The 19,396-nt window shown below is 54.7% G+C and overlaps 1 protein-coding gene across 1 annotated transcript in view; it reads right to left on the bottom strand.

Moving 5' to 3' along the window:
- The window catches only part of AKT2 (AKT serine/threonine kinase 2), a 48,168-nt gene that overhangs the window by 27,558 nt on the left and 1,214 nt on the right, over nt 1-19,396 (bottom strand). Inside the window, exon 2 of the mRNA XM_053667519.1 lies at nt 1,674-1,803. Within this exon, the coding sequence (XP_053523494.1) occupies nt 1,674-1,719 (46 nt within the window). The 5' untranslated portion in view covers nt 1,720-1,803. The remainder of the gene's footprint in view (nt 1-1,673; nt 1,804-19,396) is intronic.

Below are 19,396 nucleotides of genomic sequence, written 5' to 3'. Positions count from 1 at the left end.
AATTCTCTCGCCTCTCCAGACTCACAGGCTGGCTGCCCCCTCCGCCCTCATGCTCTTCCCCAGTTAGCCACAGGGCTCACTCCCTTGCCTCCTTTAGATCTTTGTTCTTACGGGCCCCTCTCGGCGAGGCGCTCCCTGACACCGTGTTTATGACAGCTCCCCTGCCAACCCCCCGGCCCTTCCTTCTCACATTGCTGGGTTTTTCTTCACGGCACCTACCACCACTGCACACGCATGCCTATTCTGGTGCCACCCGCCCTCCCCACCGAAAGTAAACATCAACATGAAGGCGGGGGTTTGCCTGTTCGGTTCACTGCTATGTCCCCCGTGCCTAGGTCAGTGCCTGGAATACAAAGGATGCTCAATAAATGCTGGCTAAGCCCCGGCCGGGTAGTTCAGTTGGTTAAAGCATTGTCTGAATATGCCAAGGTTACAGGTTTGACCCTTAGTCAGAGCACATACAAGAGTCAGCCAATGAATGCATAACTGGGTAAAACAACAAATCAATGTTTCTCTCTCTCTCCCGTCCTTCCTCTAAAATCAATTAAAAAAAAAAGAAGCCACTCTAAAATAAATGTTTGCTGAATGAATGAAAGTACACAGAGAGCAGCTACCAGCAGGCGTGACACCTCCCTCCTCTAGAAGGTCCACAGAGGCCGGGCAGGCTGCCTCCTGCCTCCTCGGCCTGAACGAGCCGACCCGCAGCAGGTGCTTCTTCCCAGCAGCACCTGGCAGCACAGCTGGTGAAGATCTGCGGACAGGTGGCTGGGGTCTGGGGATCCCTTCTCTTTAGTCTCTTATAAATGACTTCGCTTCTCTGGCCTGGCTGCCCACCAGCACAACCAGATCAGGTCACACCATGGCGCACAACCTCCCGGCTTCCAATCACCTGGGGAGCTCCCACCTGGGCCCTTTCCATCACTGCTCCATCGCGTCACCGCCTCCCACTCTCTAGGCTCCAGCCGCCCACCCACCTTCACCCTTGCTGCGCCCTTAACCAGCCCTGTGCACTGCTCACTCCCATACCTGCTCCGGGCCTCTGCCTCTGCTCACTGTCGCCTCCTTAGAGCCACTTCCTCTACCACCTCTTCTCTCGCCAGCCCCTTCACCCTCAAAGTTCCTATTCTTTACAACAGACTTATCACCACCTACCATCAGGCCTGCTCATCTGTTTATTGTTTGTCCCCACTTCCTGAGGGCATCACTGTCCCCAGAGCCTGGGACGCCCTGGCACACCGCACACACTCAATGAGTATTTGCTGAATGAATGCTGGATATCGCCTCAGCCTGTTACTCCAATTAAATGACTTCCCTTTCGCTGTGCCTTAGTTTCTTTACCTATGAAATAGGGCTATGAATGAAGTCACCACTGCAGAAGCAGAACTTGAGGCCTGGTCTGTGGGTTCATGCAGGGTGCCCAGGAAGGCCTGGAGACCCAGCCCCAGGTGGGGCCCCAGCTCCCCGCCCAGACGACCACTGAAGGGGTCCATGAAATGTGATCCTAAGCAGATACTGGCCTGGGGCAGGCAGGCGGGACTGGGATCCTGGCCCTGGGAGACTGTGAAGGCCCCACACCTCTGCCTTCTCACAACATCGGCTGCCAGGAGGAAGGGTGTGGCGGGGGTTTGGGGGGTGCAATCCCACAGGCCTAAGCAGCATGCGCATCCCCTTACCACGCTTGTGAAGCCAGCCTTCTTTGATGACAGACACCTCGTTCATGGTGGCAGCGTGACACGCTGTCACCTAGCTCGGGACAGCTCAGGGCAGCAGGACATGCAGGAGGCACAGTGAACCGAGCACAATCTGCAAGAAAGAGAGGAGATCATCAGAGTTAGAGGGGGACTTGGCCCCAGCCCTTCCCTCGGGACAGCCGAGCTCTGAGGCTCCTGTGGCTGGTTGGCTTGCTCTGTGCACAGTGGAGGCAGGGAAGAGTGGGGGGGCCCTGCTCCTAGGGCCCAGTGTGGGGGGAAGATGCGGCTACGTCCCCAGGGACCCCAGTGTGGGGAGGGGGAAAGAACACAACTCTGCCCTCGGAGCTCCACCCTACAGGGAGCAGAGCTCCTAGGCCTACGCGCGGGCCAGACCCTGTGCTCGACACCCACGCCGCACAGAGGCAGCCCACCCACCCACCCTCGCTCCAGGCTGGGATGGTGGCAAGGGAGCCACAGCCCCACCCCCAGCGTCACTCCCATGCCCCAACGCTGAGGTAACCTGGGATGAATCAGACAGCCCTGGGCACCTGAGGGAGTGCTCAGAGCCACCAGCATCTGCCTGCCACCCCCAACACACACACACATGCTCTCACTCACTCTCTCCTTTCCACATCAGGGAGCCAACACCCTTCCACCTTTAGCAAACCATTCCCCAGTGACAGGCCACTCCATGTCACTCCCTCAGCCTCAGGTCCCTCCTTGCCCCCACCAAATGACTGAGGAAAGCAACCTACGGTGTAGACACACACTTGTCTGGGGCCCAGGAGCCAGTCCTGGGGTCTCGATCAGGGCCCTGGTCCGTTCCCCGAGACCTCTGCTTCTGTCCTCAGGGACCAGCAGCTGACAGACTGACAGACGCCGAGGCTGCTGCTCCTGTCTCAGGTTCCCGGGAGGGCGGGTGGAGGGGAGAAGGGCGGGAGGCAGCCACCAGCTGAGCCCCTACCTGGAGCCTGGATAGAAGCCACAAGAGCCCAAGGCGCTTTTTGCCTTTCCTGGCCTGGGGTTATTTGCGGACAGCAGGTCAGGAGCTACTGTGGCTCCCAGAGAAGTGGCAGCTGGCTGTAGGGACACCCTGGGCATCAGCTTTCTCTCGTGCCCCAGGGGAGCTGGTGGGCTGGACACACTACTGCCTGGCATGTGACTGTGGCAGGCTGCCGGCCAGGCACAGGGAAGGAGGTGAGTGGGAGGAAGCGGGGGAAAGACAAGACGAACAGTGACAGAGAAGTAAACAGCGGGATGAGAAATCACATTCTGAACTCCAAAGGCAGGGCCAGAAGCAGCAACGGGGCTCCCCTCCCCAGCAGGCATGACAAGCACCCCAAAGGACTCACACGCCGTGAACCCAACAGCCGGGACTGCCAGACACTCAATCCTGAATGTCCCACCAGTCTGTGCTGCAACTGCTAATGTGACCAGTCTCTCCGGAGACCCGGCCCTCCCTAGGCCTGGCTCAGATCCAGGGCTGGCTTCTCCGGGGAGAGTCCAGCCCCACCTCCTTCCTGGACTCCTCCCCTCCAATCTGTCCCTCATGCAGCAGCTATGGGGACCCTCGAACCTAACCCTGTCCTTCCCCTACCCAAAACCCTTCCATGCTTCCCACTGGCCTTGGCAAAGAAGCAGCTCCAAGGCTTGGGATTCAAGGCCCCTCAGGACGTGGCCTCTGCTGGCCTGTACTCCACTGCCTCCCACCCCTGCTGACCGGGCTGGTTCCCACTGCTCAGCCACCCAGCGTCCTGACTGCCCGTCCCACCTAACCCCACCTCCTCTCCCCTCCCCTCCACTCCCCTACCACCACAGCCTTCTCCCTGGGCTCCCAGCCTCTGTACTCACCCCTATACTCCAGCTAAATCTAGCCCTGTCCCTCCCTGTGAGCCAAGGAGCAGCTGGAATGCCCTCAGTAAAGGCTAGCGACCATGACAATGGTTACGCCTGGTACCACTCCCCCACCTCTCCTTCCCCCACCCTCACTCTGCCCGCTTCTGTCACTTAGGCCCTTACTTCTGTGAGTTCTCCCTCCTCCCTGAGGTCTCGGCTGAACCGACTTCTCCTCCAGAGAGCTTTCCTGACCTCAGAGGCTTCACTGGGTGCTCTCGGTGCACTTCCTCAAACAATTCTCCCCACACCTACAAATGCTAACACGGTGGACCAGCACACCTGTGCATCTGCTGCGCACACAACGAATTACCCAAGTCTCCCCAGCACAGCCCCAGGCCAGGACCAGACACAGCCTCAGAAACACTCCCAAAGTCTAGTCCTGCCCGGTTTTTTGTTGTATTTTTTAGTGTGTCCTAAGCTCCAGATACTATCCTGGGGGCCAGAGACACAGCATCACTAAGACACAGCCCCTGCCTTCATGGAGCTCACACTCCAGTGGGAGCGGCAGACAAGGCACCAACACACACACAGCAACAGCGCAAGGTGAAGAGGCGCTGACAAAAAAAGCCAGGGAAAAGGATGGCAGGCGATGGGGCCGTTAGCCACACACTGTACGGCACTGTGAGCAGGGTATGAGTCCTGACATGCAGGGAAAAGAATCTCAGGTAAGGGAACAGCAAGTGCAGAAGCCCTGACGCAGGAAGGAGCTGGGTAAGCGTGGGGAACTACCACGCGGCCCCATGGCTCCAGGGTCAGAAGCCAGGAGAGGTGGGTGGCAGAACATTTAGGCTCCGGCAGCTGAGGACTCGGGGAATTTCTCCCCAACATAGGGGCCGGCACTGCACTTCCCCAGGTAGCTCAATTTGGAATAGTTCCCAGAGGGCCAGGATGGACCGGAGTCCAAAGGAAGGGTGGGTGTGAAAGGAACGAACGGGAGTGATACCCAATCTCAGCTCTCCTCTCCCTCCCCTCCCAGGCCAGCGACTTCACCCGGAGGACTCTCCGTGATTCAAAGGCACTAAAGCACCCACTGTGTGCCGGGGTTCAGCACACAGCCTGGCCCCCCGAAATGCCCAAACACATAGCTGCCATGATCTGAAAGACAGAAGGGAAGGCAGGCAGGCAGGCATGACCCAAGAGTGGCCAGGGTCGCAGAGTCCAGGAGCCTCTGCCAGTCAGGTGGCCTTGAGCAGGGTGGCAGTGTCCCCACGGAGCCTCTCTTAATCGCTCTACACCACCCCACCGGAGGGGCAGGGACCATGCCTAGGGTAGGGCAGAGGCACAGAGAGGGAGAGATGGTTACCTTGGGCTCCCCAGCTAAGCAGAGGTGGAGGTGCTGGCCGCTGCTCTGCACACCAGAGTCACTTTTTACATTCTCATTTCAGTGATTAAGAGGCCAGCGGTAGCTTGGGCAAGGGCAGGGGGAGGAAATGGAAGATCCCCTGTGTCCTGGCTGGATCCTGCCCTGTCCTCCCACTGAGGGTGGTGCCTCCACTGAGGTGTTTGTGACGCAGTCCTGTGGTGATGAAATACCAGGCACCTCAGCCAAGAGGATGGCCTGTTCCCTGGGGAGCTGCCGATGGAGGACGCCTAGGCAAGAGGACAGAGAAGCAGCCTCTGGAGGTCAGGTGTCCGTGCACGGGGGCCTGCCCTGGCTGCTGCCTGAGGCAGCGCCCCCACAGCGGGGAGCACTGCATGGCCCCGCCCCCACTCCCCCACTCACTGCTGCTCCCTGGGGGGTCCAGGCCCGAGTCTGCCGAGGGCCTAGGCTGGAGCTGCCGCTGTCAGCTGGAGTGAGCCACGTGGGAAGTGGGGTGAAAAGAACAAGGGCACCTGCAGGAGAGGACAACCAAGGACCACACACAATCTCATCAGTTACAGGGACATGCAAATCAAAGCCACTCACCAGGAGAGCTAAAATTCTTTAAACTGACAAGGCTAAGTATTGACAGGGATGGAAAGGAATCATGACTAGTCAGAGTATGGAACACTCGGCCACTACAGAAAACCGTGTGGCAGTAAGAATCAAAGCTCAGTGTGTACCTGCACCATACCCCAACAATTCCGCCTCCCCAAGAGAAAGTGTGTTCACCACAGGACATGTATGTACTAGAATGTTCACAGCCGCGAACAGTAACCCTCAAACTGGAAACAGACCATGTGTCCACCCAGAGAAGAATGGGCAAGTTAACTGAAGTAAATTCAGACGGCACAGCATTCTACACAATAAAAAGGACCAAACTACTGACACGCAGAACAGGGATGAAGTGTACGACTGAGATGTGGAATGCCGGAAGCCAGACACAAAATAACACACCAAGAGCCTATTCATAGCAAGTTCAGAACAGGCCACATGACATTATTTGTTTGAAGACGACTTTCTCACTTGTAAACTGGGCAGAAATCAAGGCAGCAAATATCCCAAAGTCAGCAGTGGTTAGATTTGGGAATAACTGTTGGGGGGGAGGGGATAGATGAATATTTCTGGGAGCTGGCGATGTTCTGTGGTGGTTACACCAGGCTTTGCTTTATAATTACTTGTTATAGCATAAATTTAACATATTTTTCTGTACTTTATGACAAAAGTAGTAACGATGAAAAAGCACCAGCGTCTGGAGGTCCAAAGGAGAGCTCAAGCTGGGCCTCCTGGTTTCCGGGCCCCCCGACCGCAAGGCCGGCCCGCCTGGATTTCCCCTCAGAGAGACTGGGCCTCCAGTGAGTAAGGAGAAGGGTCTGGGGTCCAGAGTCCAGATCTCGACCCCGGGCTCTGCTGCTCCGCGGCTGTGTGACATCCTCTACGCAGGGCAGCGATCCCGTCTGCACAAGGGTCCCCCTGGAGGAGGGACACACACTCCAGGAGGAGCAGGGCAGCCTGGCGAGGGGGAGGCTGGAGTTTCAGGGGATACACTCAACTGCACAGAAGCAAGCTGAATGGGAATGCAATCCACCACACTCAACAACCAGCTCTGAGCAGGGAGGGCGCAGCGACTGGACAGGGGTCCCTAAGGGGGCTCTGACCGTACTGGCAAGTTGGTCGGGGTTTTTTTTGTTTTTTTAAGATTTTATTCATCTATTTTTAGAGAGAGTGGAAGGGAGGGAGAAAGAGAGGGAGAGAAACATCAATGTGTGGTTGCCTCTTACACACCTGCTACTGGGGACCTGGCCTGCAACCCAGGCATGTGCCCTGACTGGGAATGGAACCGGCAACCCTTCGGTTCATAGGCTGGCATGCAGTCCATTAAGCCACACCAGCCAGGGTGGGTTTTATTATTTTTATCCTCATCTGAGGACTTTTTTTCATTGCTTCTAGAGAAAGGGGAAGGGTGAAAGAGAAACATATATGTGAGAAACATCGAATAGTTGCCTCCCATATGCACCAAGACCAGGGGTTAAACCTTCAACCTAGGTATGTCTTCTGCATGGGAATTGAAACCACAACCCTTTGGTTCCCAGATGACACTCCAACCGAACCACACCAGCCAGGGCAAGGTTTTATTTTTTTAAATAGTCACCGAGTACATGGGTATCACTAACTTTATTGTTATGTTTCAAACACTCTACTATTAAAAAATTTTAAGAAATTTTTATTTCCATCTGTCTTATTTCTCAATGGTTTTCAAAATGTAGCTCCTTCAGAAGCCACATCTCAGAGCTGGGAGTCGGATCCACGAGAGGCAATTTACAAGATGACACAGGGCCGAGCGGAGAGAGGCCCTGGATGAGGGCCTCGTCCCAGCTGTTAGTCTCGGGAAGGGTCCTTCCAAACCTGTTTCCTCATCTGCAAAATTAGCTGGATGGTTCCTGCCACTGAGGGTGGTTGTGAGCTCCAGTGCTTCTGTCCTTGCCCCTCAAGAGTCTGGGACCCTGTGACTACCTGAGTCAGAGCCCACCCTCCTCTGTTCGAACCCTCCGGAGTCCCAACTAACCCTGAGTAAAAGCCAAAGTCCTTAGAAGGAGCCCCAGACCCCTATGCCGTCTGCACTGATGCCCCTTTACTTCTCCACACACATTCCACTCCAGTGGTGCCTGCTCCTGCGGCCCCTGCGACACGCCAGCACACCCCTACCTCAGGGCCCTTGCACGTGCTGCTGCTGGAGGCTCTTCTCAGTTACCCACAGGACCCCGCCCACTATCTTCAGCCTCTGCTGACGTTGCTTTGCGAAGCCCTCCTAAACTCCCTAGACAAAAGTGCACCCACCCTTCCTCCCCGTATGCTTTTCCTCCATGAGCGCCTGTCACTCAGGATTTACCTGTTCACTGTCACTAGTTCACTGTCAACCTCTCCTCAGTATATGTCAGGGGCTCTGGCCTGGCCTGGTGCACAGTGCTGGGTACACAGTGGGCATTTAACAAATATTTGTGGAATGGATGTGTACCAGAACAGACTCCGAATAAGTGAAATTCCTTTCCTTGCCATTTGTCAGGTCCTTCTTCTCTCGCCCCCTCTCCCTGACCTGGTTTCTTTGCCAGACAGGACAGATGGGACTCAGGGAGGCGGAACGGAGGCTGAGGCTCTGCACCTCCAGGCACCTGAGAGGGTAGGGCGAGGGCTCCTTCCTGGCACCAGGACCCCCTCCGGGAGCCTCTGTCATCTGCCCTCTAATCTTCGCCTCACCTACAGCTCCCAGAGGAGGACTTGCTCAGGAAATAAGTTCAGTGCTCAGCATCTGCTTGTGGGAATTTGGGAGGAAAGGCACACAGTGGGCGAGGAGAACCGCTCCCTCACTCACCATCTGCAGCTCGGTGAACTGCCCCTATGCTTCATGAGAGCATATCAGCAAAACGGGTAATGTGGAAAACACTCGCCCTTGGAGGAACTTCTGCAGAAAATGCTTATGACAGCGCATAGAGGGGTTTCTCAGCCTCAGCACTAGCGCTGTTCGGGGCTGGGCCATTCTGGCTGTGGGGCCTGTCCTGTGCACAGCAGGACGCTCGGCAATGCCCTTGGTCTCCCTAAGCTGAAGCACATCCTCCCCCAAGGTGGAACCATCGAAAGTGTCTTCAGACATTACTGAATGTCCCCTGGGGGCAAACCGCCCCCTTTGAGAACTGCTGTTCTGAGGGTGTTCTCGCTGGACTCATGAGACATGGGAAGCAACCTCAAGTCCACAACAGCTTCTGGTATTATAGTAACAGTTAATATGATGTCAACACTAGAAAGAGAGAATGTCTATATAGCACTTACCACACACCCAGCACACCTAAGTGCCTTGTACATGCAAATTCAACCCTCACAGGAACACTCTGCAGCAGGCACTTGCTCTACTGGCTCTATTTTAATAAAGACAATGAATCACAGATGGGGAAAGACTTTCCCCCACCACCAAATCAGAAAGCATAGAGTTGAGAGGCGACCCCAGGCAGCCTTGCTTCCCCACCACAATGCACCACACGGCCTTAGGCAGACTCAGATTCAAGTCCCTGCTCCCTGACTTGTTAGCCTCCCCGAGCCTCAGGTTCCTCCTCTGTGCAATGGGGCTGTGAGCAGCACCTCTATCGAAGGCTCATCCATGGAAAGGGCTCAGCACAGCACCCACCCCTCAATGAGGACCCGCCCGGCTGACAGAACACAACACAGCCATACTGTGCACGAGAAATACCTGACCGGCCAATACTGACAGTCAGCATGCAATGAGCTCACACACAACAGGACGTCCAACTGATCCCTTTTCAGAACAAGCGCAACACACCGTGTCGCCTCAACTCTCATATGCTTACTTTTTCACACGGTGACATTACCGAGATTGACAGACATCTCACCACCCATGTGTAAAGAATGCTTTCATCTAAAGCATCCTTTTTGGAAAAGCGGTTGTATGATCAACAGTGGACCTTATAGGGAACAGTATCACAGACTGGAGGTGCAAGAAGAGGTCTGTGTTCAGCCGTCGCAGACAGAGAAGGAACTGTGTCAAAGAGCCAACAGAGGCAGAGTGAGGGTGCAGGAGGCGAGGTGGCCGCAGGAACCAGATACATTCCAACCTCCGTTGTGAGGTTGGGCTGTGTGACCCTGGGCAAGTCGCTTCCCATTTCTTCGCCTCAGTTTCCTCATCCGTATGTCAGAAACGATAACAGTGCACACCGCCGAGGCTGTTGTGAGGGGTGAGTGAGTTCGTCCTCACTGAGTCCTTCAGACAGAGCCTGAGAGGGCAATGGCTGAACGCCTGTCAGGAGTCGCCATTCCCTCCGTTTGGTGGAGACACGGGGACCCTCACTTCCCACTTCTGTAATGTGCGCTTTTTTTTACCTATCCCCGTTCCTTGGTAAGAAGCGGCATTAAAGATATTTTTTCCCTCTTAAACACCACATACTCCCCCCAGCTGCCCCATCTGTCTACTTGGAGCAGGTAGGACCGGAGGCAGGCTCACGACGTGGGTGGGCTGCAAACGACACCGGGACAAGAATAAGCACCAGAGCAGATGTCTTCTCCTCCCTGCCACCCTCCCCTCACCCTGCCGCCCTGGGCCTTACAGCACCCACAGAAATCACGTCAAATATTTGAGTCTGCCAGGCCACAGGCTCCAAATATGCCGAGAGCACCATGACGTGGCCAGGGGGACCCTCCAAACACAGCTCTGACCCTGTCCCCACCTGCTCAGGGGTCACATCCAAGGCCCTTATGGAGGCTACCAGGACCCACCTGAGGTGGCCCCTGCCTGTTCTCCAGACTCGCAGGTCAGTATGCTGCCCCACACATACTTCCCCCTTCTCTTAGTCCCATGAACATTTCTTGCTCTCTCTCCCTCACCCCAGGGCCTTTGCATGCGCTAGTCCCCCCGCCTGGCACACTTGTTCACACACCTTTACCTGCTAAATCCCTGTTTCCTCAGGGGAGCTGTTTCCAGCAGCCCCTGCCCTATGATTCACAGACGCTCGGACCCCAGCCTTCCCGTCCCCTGGCAGCACTTACCTCTACTGTCTCAATCACATGTACAATGACCTGGGTAAGGGTGCACCCCCCAAGGGGCCAAGAGCTCCACAAAGCAGGGATGGGGTCTGTCCTGGTCCCCTTGTGTCCCCAGCCCCACCCAGCACAGGCCAGGCTGTTCATTAATGGAAGGTGGGGATGGGTGAACCACAGCTTTGAGCTCAGAGTTCTGCCAAGTGAGGGTGAAACAAAAAAATCCTACATTCATTCATCCATTCCACAAAAATGGCACCCACACTGTGTCCCCAGGGAGGCGGCAGCTACCAAAACAGCTCTCGGCCCTGGGGATTTTACAGGGATGGGGGAAGGGGATGGAGGGTGGACAGGCACTAAAATAAGTCAGCTAAATAAACAGGCAAGTTATATGGACTATCAAAAGCTGGCAAATGCTGTGGACAGAAGTAGCATATGGAGGACTCGGTGCGGGGGAAGGGTGAGGGTTTCTGATGTTGTTGTGTAGGGTTATCGGAGAAGGGGTAGAGAGATGGTGAAATCTGAGCAGAAACCTGAAAGAGACTAGGAAGCCACATGGGGACCTGGCGAAGGGTGCGCCAGGCCCAGGAAGAGCAGCACCAAGGTGGGGCCTGCGTGAGACACTGTCCGGAGGTGGTGGAGGAGAGTGAGGCACCTGTGGCTGCAGAGGAAGCTGGGGGCCGGGCCTGGGCAGGGACTTCCAGCCACTGTAAGGGCTGTGGCTGTTTCCCGTAGAGAGATGGGGAACTGCTGGCTTGAGGAGGAGCAGCACATGGAATCCCCCGGCCCCAGTGAAGAAGGGGCTGTGTCACATCCTTATTCTCAGGAACTGTCCGCAGGAGAAGCACTGGCCTGACACTCCTAACACCTGGCTCACTTAGGGATCATGAGGACCCACATTCTCGAGGAGAGGAAACTGAGGCCTGGAAGGATTCAGTGAGTACCCCAGGCCGAGCAGCTAGAACATAGCCAAGAAGACCGGATCATGCTGTCCTAGCCCAGACTCTTCTTCCTCCCTTTGCCCTTGCTCCCAAGAGGCGGAGCCCTCCCACCCCTGACCCAGCCTACCCTTACAATGCCTGACACCCCACAGACCTAGGCTGTCCCCGACAAACTAACACACACACACACACACACACACACACACACACAGGGCCCACCCAGCCTGGCTGAGGGGTTCCTCCCTCAAAGGCATTGCTCCACATCATCACTTGCTGGTGCCCAGCCAGGAGGTCTGAGGCAGAGTTTGGTGGCCCAAGTCCCATCTCATCGCTAAGACACCTGGGAGCAAACGGGCCAGGTCCTGCCCACGGCTAGCATTTCCTGAGAGCTCACAACATGCCTGGCCTGGATTAATACCAACCTTCACAGCGACTCTGAGAGGTAGATGCTGCTACCATCCCCATTCTTGACAAGTAAAAACTGAGACCCAGAGAGAACAAATCACATGCCCAAGATCTGGGTGAGTGCAAGAGACGGCTTTCTTAGCCAACAGAACTTTCTATAATGCTGAAGATGTGGGTACTATGGCTAGTGCAGCTAAAGAACTGAATTTTTACTTTCATTTAATTTTAATTATTTAAAATTTAAATGGCGCACATGGCTAGTGGCCAGCTGACTGGAGGTGCTGCTCCACAGAACCTCTGCTAAATGAAGCGGCAGGAGCCTGAAGGCGTGAGGGCAGGCAGTGAGGCTGGGACTGTAACGCTCACGGGCCCGAGGGGCCAAGGAGAAGCTCCCACCCAACACGTCGCCCTTGAGCCCTGACCCACTCAGCCCAGAGCTGGAACGGGGCTCGGATGCTCAAACACACACCTGGAGGCCTGGCCGGTTCACGCCCTAACTACCACTTCTGGGATGCACGAGTCTCTTCTCTGAACCGTAGCAACCCTGTCTATGAAACAGGACCTTAACATCGACCTAACTGAGCATTCACTTCTATTATTTCTGAACAACCCAGAGTGGTCATGGGGACCGAACAAGAGACATGCTCCGCATGCAGCCGGGGACAAGGCCAGAATTTTGGGAGATGGGCAGCAATTACACGAAGGCGAACTCCAAAGGCAAGGGCCTGCCTGAGCTGCAGTTAGAGCTGTGGGAGTGGCGGCTACGTGAACACTGTCACTAGCTGGCTGAAAGAAATCATCCAGATGATTCATGACGTGCCGATATTCACTTTTGGAAAATATCATCTAAATGAAAACATGGCTAAATAGACAACTTGCAGACACTACCCCAAATCACATGCTCAGCACCTGCCACTGCCACCCCTCAGGTCTTTGGACACTATTTTGAGAAACACGGCCCTGAGGGACCCCAGACCTGCCCGCTGGACCTGCCCCCCCACCGCCACCCTCCTCTCCGCCCCGCAGCCTGGCTCTCAGTGCTTCCACAGTACCAAGGTGCCTCAGGGCCTCTCCCTTGCTGCCTGCCCACCTGACCCGCTCATTCCTTTGGGCTTTCACCTTCAAGCCTTGATGCTGTACCTCAGGGCTTTCTCCAAGCCCCGCGAGATCCAAGCCAAGATCTCTGTTCCTTTCCTTGGCCACGTGGAGCCCTCACAGGGCAAATGCTACTTCTCTGCCTCCTCCACACACTGCGTGCAGCTCCCTGGCATCCAAAACTATACATGACAAGTAACAAGTACTCAATAAATTATTTGGGGAGAGAATCGAATATACAAATGACCCAAAACAGCCAGGGGCTGATACCAGAGGCCAATCAGGAATCAGAGTCCAAGGCAGGGTATGGGGAGCGCCTCCTGCCCCCCCCCCCCACAGCGGCTCTGAGAAAGGAAAGAGCCAAGGCCAGGGCTCCCTGGGCATCACGGGCTGGAGAGAGCCAGCCACATCCCGTCTCCTAAGCAAACATCAAATGGAGCTAATTCAGTCATTTCTAGGACAACTGAGGCCTCCTTGGTGCCAGCTCTAACAGAAGAGAAAGCAAAAACATCATTAAAACACCAGTAATGACCTCAGAAACAGCAGCCATGACACCGGTCAGAGGCTGAAGAGCCAGGCTTACAAAGGCAGACCTGACGCCAGATAGAGCCGAGTTCCAATTTCATGTCCTTTGCCTACTAACACTTTTGGCAAATCCAATCACCTTCCTGAGCCTTTATGTCCTCACCAGTGTAACGGGAACAGCTGTGCCGAGCTCCCCCCGCCTGCGGTGGACTGGTGAGAGAGCGCACCACATAAAAGCCCGAGGGGCCACTCTGCTGGCTCTCCGTAAAACACAGCCGTCCTACCTAGCTTTCCGTGCCTGGGTTCCTGTCTACAAAATGGAGGTGACCGCTCCACACCTAACAGGCTGCCGCGAGTCTGAGCGAACGCACACCAAGTGCTCGGAGCCACGTCTGGCCGAGCAGGAACTTAGTGACGAGTGTGATTAATTTTTCTGTCCGGAGCCCTCCCCAGCAGGAAACCTCAGCTTGCTGGCCTGCCATTCCCTCCCAAGGCTTTAAACACAAACCTACTCTGCCAACCAGAAAGCCCAGGCTGGCTGCATCCCGAGCCCCTTCTCTGCTCTCAGGTGCCCAGCCTGACAATTTCCAACAGCAGAAGAGGCAGCTTGGTTGGACCCATCAAACACCTTCCCAGGCAGCCCGGGACAAGCACTTTTTAACACGTTAGCTCCCTGATTCCTCCCTACAGCCCCAGCAGGGATGGTCCCGTTTCAGCTGAGCAAAAATACAACTCAGAGAGATGAAATAAGGTCCCCAGGGTTCCCCAGCAACCAAGGGGAGAGCCAGGAGCAGGGTTTACAACCAGGCCGGCTGCCCCCAGCTCGGGCCACTATGAAATAACCCACCAGATGAAGACCTGAAACCAGGCTGGCAGGGGTTGGGGAGGGGGGCAAGCGATTAGCAGTCACCCCAGTCCGTGGGGAAGGGCCCAGAAGGTAGCGAACCAAGACAGGCTTGGATTTCTGGCCTCACCCTTAGAAACGTCTGCGGACGAGCTTCCTAGGCAGGACAGCTGGGCTCAAGGAAATTCCTGCAGAGACCTCTGACATGCAGTCTCCCCTCGGCCAGACCCTGCTTGCTGTCCCCTGCTCCACAAACCCAGTACAGCGGGTCTTGCTGTGGGTGCCGAGTTGGCAGTGGATCCTGCCCCCAAGGGGGCCAGGCTGAGATCCCACCCTGCTGCCCCTCCCACGCCCGCTCCCTCACTCCCTCCCTTCTGGTCCTGCTCCCAGGGCTGTCTCCCCAAGCTGGGCCTCTCACTGCTTGGCTGGTTGTCCAGAAGAGCCTGCCACGGAACCACCCCACCGTGCAGCCTCGAGGCCTGGTGGTTGAGAGCCTTCCACTTGGGAAGTCAAAGAGAGGCCCAGGGAGGGGTGTCCCTGGGTCCCCCAGAGGCTTGGAGATCAAGTGCAAAGGACACTCTTTTCCATCCTCCTAATCCAAGGGAATTCTGAAGACCCCAAGATTGTGCTCTGAGGGGCTCCACTCCTTCCAGGAAGACATTCCTGAATGAGCCTGGGAAAATCAACAGTCAGGTTCCTGCTCACCGTTCTAAAGCTTAGCTAAGTTTGAGGCTCAGTTGTGGAACTAGAAGCCCACAGTTACTGAGTGCCTTCCTTAGCACAGGAAGGCACTCTGTAACCATGGAGCCACACTGCCCAAATTGAGAGCTTGCCCCCAACACTGCCAGGCCGGGGGACCCAGCACATGTTACAGAGACTCTCCAGGCCTCAGTTCTCATCTCTGTGAGGTAAGACTCATAGCTGATTCCACTTCAGTCTGAAGGGTTTTCATTCAAGTTCTCCCATGGCTGCTTCACCACACACCAGTCCCAACCTATGTGTCACCTCCTCCAGGAAGCCCCCTGATCAGCCCAGCTAAAACATACTAACACCAAAAAAAAAAAAACACCAATAAAAATGAAAAAAATAAATAAAACACACTAACATCTCACACTCTCTTTCCCCTGACCCCCATTCTTGTTGCTTTCATAACATTGATAGTGACTTGATGTCCTATCACAGATCTATTCGCTGGGCTCCTGTCTCCAGTAGAAGGTAGGCCCCCAAGGCCTAGTCTTCCAAGTTCTAAAGCAGTGCAGGGAATGGTGCTGGCCCTCGGGCACAAGCGGAATGGAAGGCAGAATCAACACGTATGGCTTTTATCAGGTATTCCTATTGTTTTGCACTGTTACTTGACATTAGCCCAACTATTTGGGTTGGGGAGGGGTGGGCAGCAAAGCAGCCCACTGAGCTGTCCCTAAAGGGAACAGCCACAGGCCCTGGGGAACACGGTGTGAAAACCACAGAGGAGGGAGGCAACCACCGGGCCTGCAGCATTTCTAAGGCAGTGATTCTACTCAAGGGGAAGTGGGAGGCATGTGAAACTCCCTGACTGGCTCTAAACCTACCCCCACCCCAAGCAGAGGCCTAAGAACCTCTCTTATGGCAAAAGGCATCTGCTGAAAGTCTAAATCTGTCCAAGCTGCTCCTCAGAGGGTGCTGCAAGGCTCTGAGTAACCCAGCCCCTCCCCTGTCCTTCACTCACCCTGGCCCTGCACCTCACCAAACTCGGCCTCACTGGGACTTTTGTGCTGTGATTCTCCCCAACACCCCAAGGCTATTCCGTCTCCTGTCTCCTTTTCCATCTCAGAGGCCTCCCTGACAGCTCACCTAAAGAAGCACCAGTCACATTTGATTCTAATTCACTGCCTAGCCCCTCCCTTTAACCTGCCCCTTATTTATTCACCAGGTTTCGGGTTTGTCTCCCTTGGCTCCACAGGGCCTTTGTCAAGTACACCCCTGAATCCCAAAGAGCTGGAGCAATGCCAGCCATGCAGCAGGAGCTCAATGAATGGTGGATGAATGAAAACTTTTCCTCAGCTCTACAATGCCTTCAGGATCAAATCCACACTTCTCCACCAGGCCTGCCGGGCTCTACGAAGCCTGGCCCAAATCTACATGCACCTTCTCCAACTCTCCCTGCCTCGCCTTCTGTCTTGCAGCCTTCCAAAGAGCCATTCCCACCAATGCTGGGGGCTGTGATGGAGATTCAATAAGAATGCACAAAGGGAGCCCTGGCTGGTGTAGCTCAGCAGACTGAGCTCAGGCTGGGAACCAAAGGGTCTCCAGTTCAATTCCCAGTCTGGGCACATGCCTGGGTTGCAGGCCAGGTAGAAAATGCCAGGGAGAAAAACCACACACTGATGTTTTTCTCCCTTTCCCAATAATAAATAAAAATCTAAAAAAAAAACAAAACTGCATACAGGGAAGAAGAGAGTTTAGCAGAGACCAACATCTACAGAGGAGCTGGAATCCAGACTCAAAAGGGCTCTAGGCAGCAATCGTGTGGAAGAAAGATGGGTCCTGGGCACTGCGTTTTCCAGTCTTTATTTGATTATATGTCCCTCCCACTCCCAACCCTCATCTAAAAACCAGAGATGCTAATTTTGGCCATGTCCTCCTCCTGGTGTTATCTGACAAGGCTCTGTAACTTGAAAAGCACCTTCAAAATCCTAGCAAAAATAAGAATTACAGTTGCTAAGCTATCCTAGGGCTCACCAGGAGTCAGGTACTCTTGTTAAATACAGTGAGAGCAGGATGTTTACTGTAGGCTTACTGTTAGAACTTCCCAGTTATAAATGCTTTCCACAAACTAAGCCATTTAACCTTCACAACCTATCAGCGGAGAATCAGCAGCAGCCCATAACACAGATGATGAGAAGGGCTCAGAAGGGCTGAAGAACCTGCTGAAGGTCACACAGACCAGTGAGTAAAAGGGCTGGATTTGAACCCAGTGCTCTGAATCACACAGTGAAGCTCTTTACAGAGGTCAGAGACCAGGACACCAGATTCCTGAATCCTGGTGGGGCGGGGCTGGGGGGCTGGATAGCGGGATGCTGCAGAGGGCTGAAGGTGGGGTGCTGATGCCCTCGGGACTGCTGACTAAGCATTTACACAGTGCCAGGTGCTCTTTGAGGAGCTTCTCATGAATTAGCTCATTTAACCCCCACGACAGCCTGAGATGGGTGCCATTCTGAGCCCACTGCACAGAAATTAACCCTGCGGCCCATGGTCACACAGCCAGAATGTGAAAGCGCCAGAACGTGCACGCCTGCCCACTACACCATCCTTCTGTAGAGACTTCTAACACAGGCGCCCTGTGTCGCCCCTGCATATTGCTTTTACTGTCTTCTCCCAGCCCCCAGCACACACTGTGCCCTGGATTAAAAGATGCTCTGGCTCAACTCTGAAGACAGACCTAGTTCCACCAGTGAGCCAGGACTGCTGGACCGGCTCCTGACAGAGGTGCTCACAGCTGCCCCAGGCCCTGTGGACAAGAGGAAGGAAATGACCATGGGTGCAGCTGGTAGGGTCCAAGGCAGGGGTTTTGAGGTGACAGATATCCACTCCAGCTTGGGAGCCAGTGAGCTAGGAATACACGACACCAGGGACAAGCAGATATACCTTCAAACCCCAGCCTGGCCCCCTAGGTCTGACAGACCTAAGCAAGGCAATGCCTCCTCTAAACCTCAATTTCTGACCCTGCAAAATGACAGAAACACCATATCCACCTCTGGGTGCAAATAAACCACTGTTCCAGTTACTTGTTGACAAGAGGTTCATTCTGAGGCCACATGGGGCCAGGGGTTCACATCCCAGCTCTACCACTTCTGGCTGTGAGACCTGGGGCAAATTATTTCACTTCACAGCGTGTCTCAGTTTCCCAGTATCCTCATCTGTGAAACTGGTATCATACTTCTCCTTACCTCCTAGGGGTCCATAAAATGGGCACAACCAATACCTAACACACAGGGGTATTTTGAGAATTAAATGAGATCATGTGTGTAAAAGGCTTGTCACATTCCTGACATATGGTGAATGTTTAATAAACACTGGCTGTTCACTAGCTCTGGAATGATTTTCCTCTTTGTGCCTCAGTTTCCCCTTCTAAAACAGAGCATAGCAACAGTACCTACAGTTCTAAGATGTGAGTATTCAGCAAGTTGGTCCATGTGAGGCATTCTGAACAGTGTAAGGCGCATGGAATGCATTCAATAAATGTCAACCATCAACCTCATGGTTATTGTTTTTATTGCTGCTTTTAACCCCATCCAGCAAACCCTCTAAAACTAGCAGGAGGAAACCAGAGGAACAAACCCCAGCAGAGAATAATTCTACAGAGCCACCATGGCCTCCCTGAAGACACTCAGGGACCATTCTCTCTACGCAGCACAGCCCATGGGAGCCAATCAGCTTAGAAGCTGATGCCATGGACCAGACGTGACCACCCACCCCTTTAGACCACATCCCGGTTAGACTTCGCCCTGCCCTTCAGGAACTCCAGACCTGGGGGCAAAGGTTACCTACCAGTCAAGCCAAGGTCACAAGCTGGCCTAGGGAGCAGGGGGCAGTGGCCTCCCATCAGCGGGCTGCTCCAAGCACCCACCCAGCAGGCAGAGTGAGAAACAGATCCGTGAGGAATCTGGCTGTCCCAGGCCCTCAGAAGGGCATGCAGAGAGGGCATGCCCTCCCTGGATCAGGCTGCGCTAGGTCCCCTTGGCCTATGCAAAGAGGAACAGCTGGGAAAACAGTGTTTAGCCTCATTGCCACCCACTGCCACCTAATTGATGAAGCCAACTGTTATTCCCTGGTGGGGAGTGCAAACATGATGGGCACCTGGACAGCTAACCAGGGAGACACAGTCAGCCTCAAGAAAGATGGAGGGGCATGCAGAGAGTGGTGCCTGACTCCTTCACACCTAGCCCCAACCAAGGTCAGGCCCTGACTGGACTCCCCATGCTTGTCTGAGACCAGAAAAAGGGACAAGGCTGAATGGCAGTTCATGGAGGACCTAATTATTCCAGTACATACCTCTGGCTGAGCCCAATCGGCCTCCAAATCAGAGGAAGGGGGACCTCCAAATCCTAAGGATCAAGAT

The sequence above is a fragment of the Artibeus jamaicensis genome, unplaced genomic scaffold, assembly GCF_021234435.1.
Source record: "Artibeus jamaicensis isolate MK-2021 breed Jamaican fruit bat unplaced genomic scaffold, CSHL_Jam_final contig_47, whole genome shotgun sequence".
NCBI classification, from domain to species: domain Eukaryota; kingdom Metazoa; phylum Chordata; class Mammalia; order Chiroptera; family Phyllostomidae; genus Artibeus; species Artibeus jamaicensis.
Note: the sequence above shows the minus strand (reverse complement) of the source record. Positions and strands in the feature narration are given on the sequence as shown.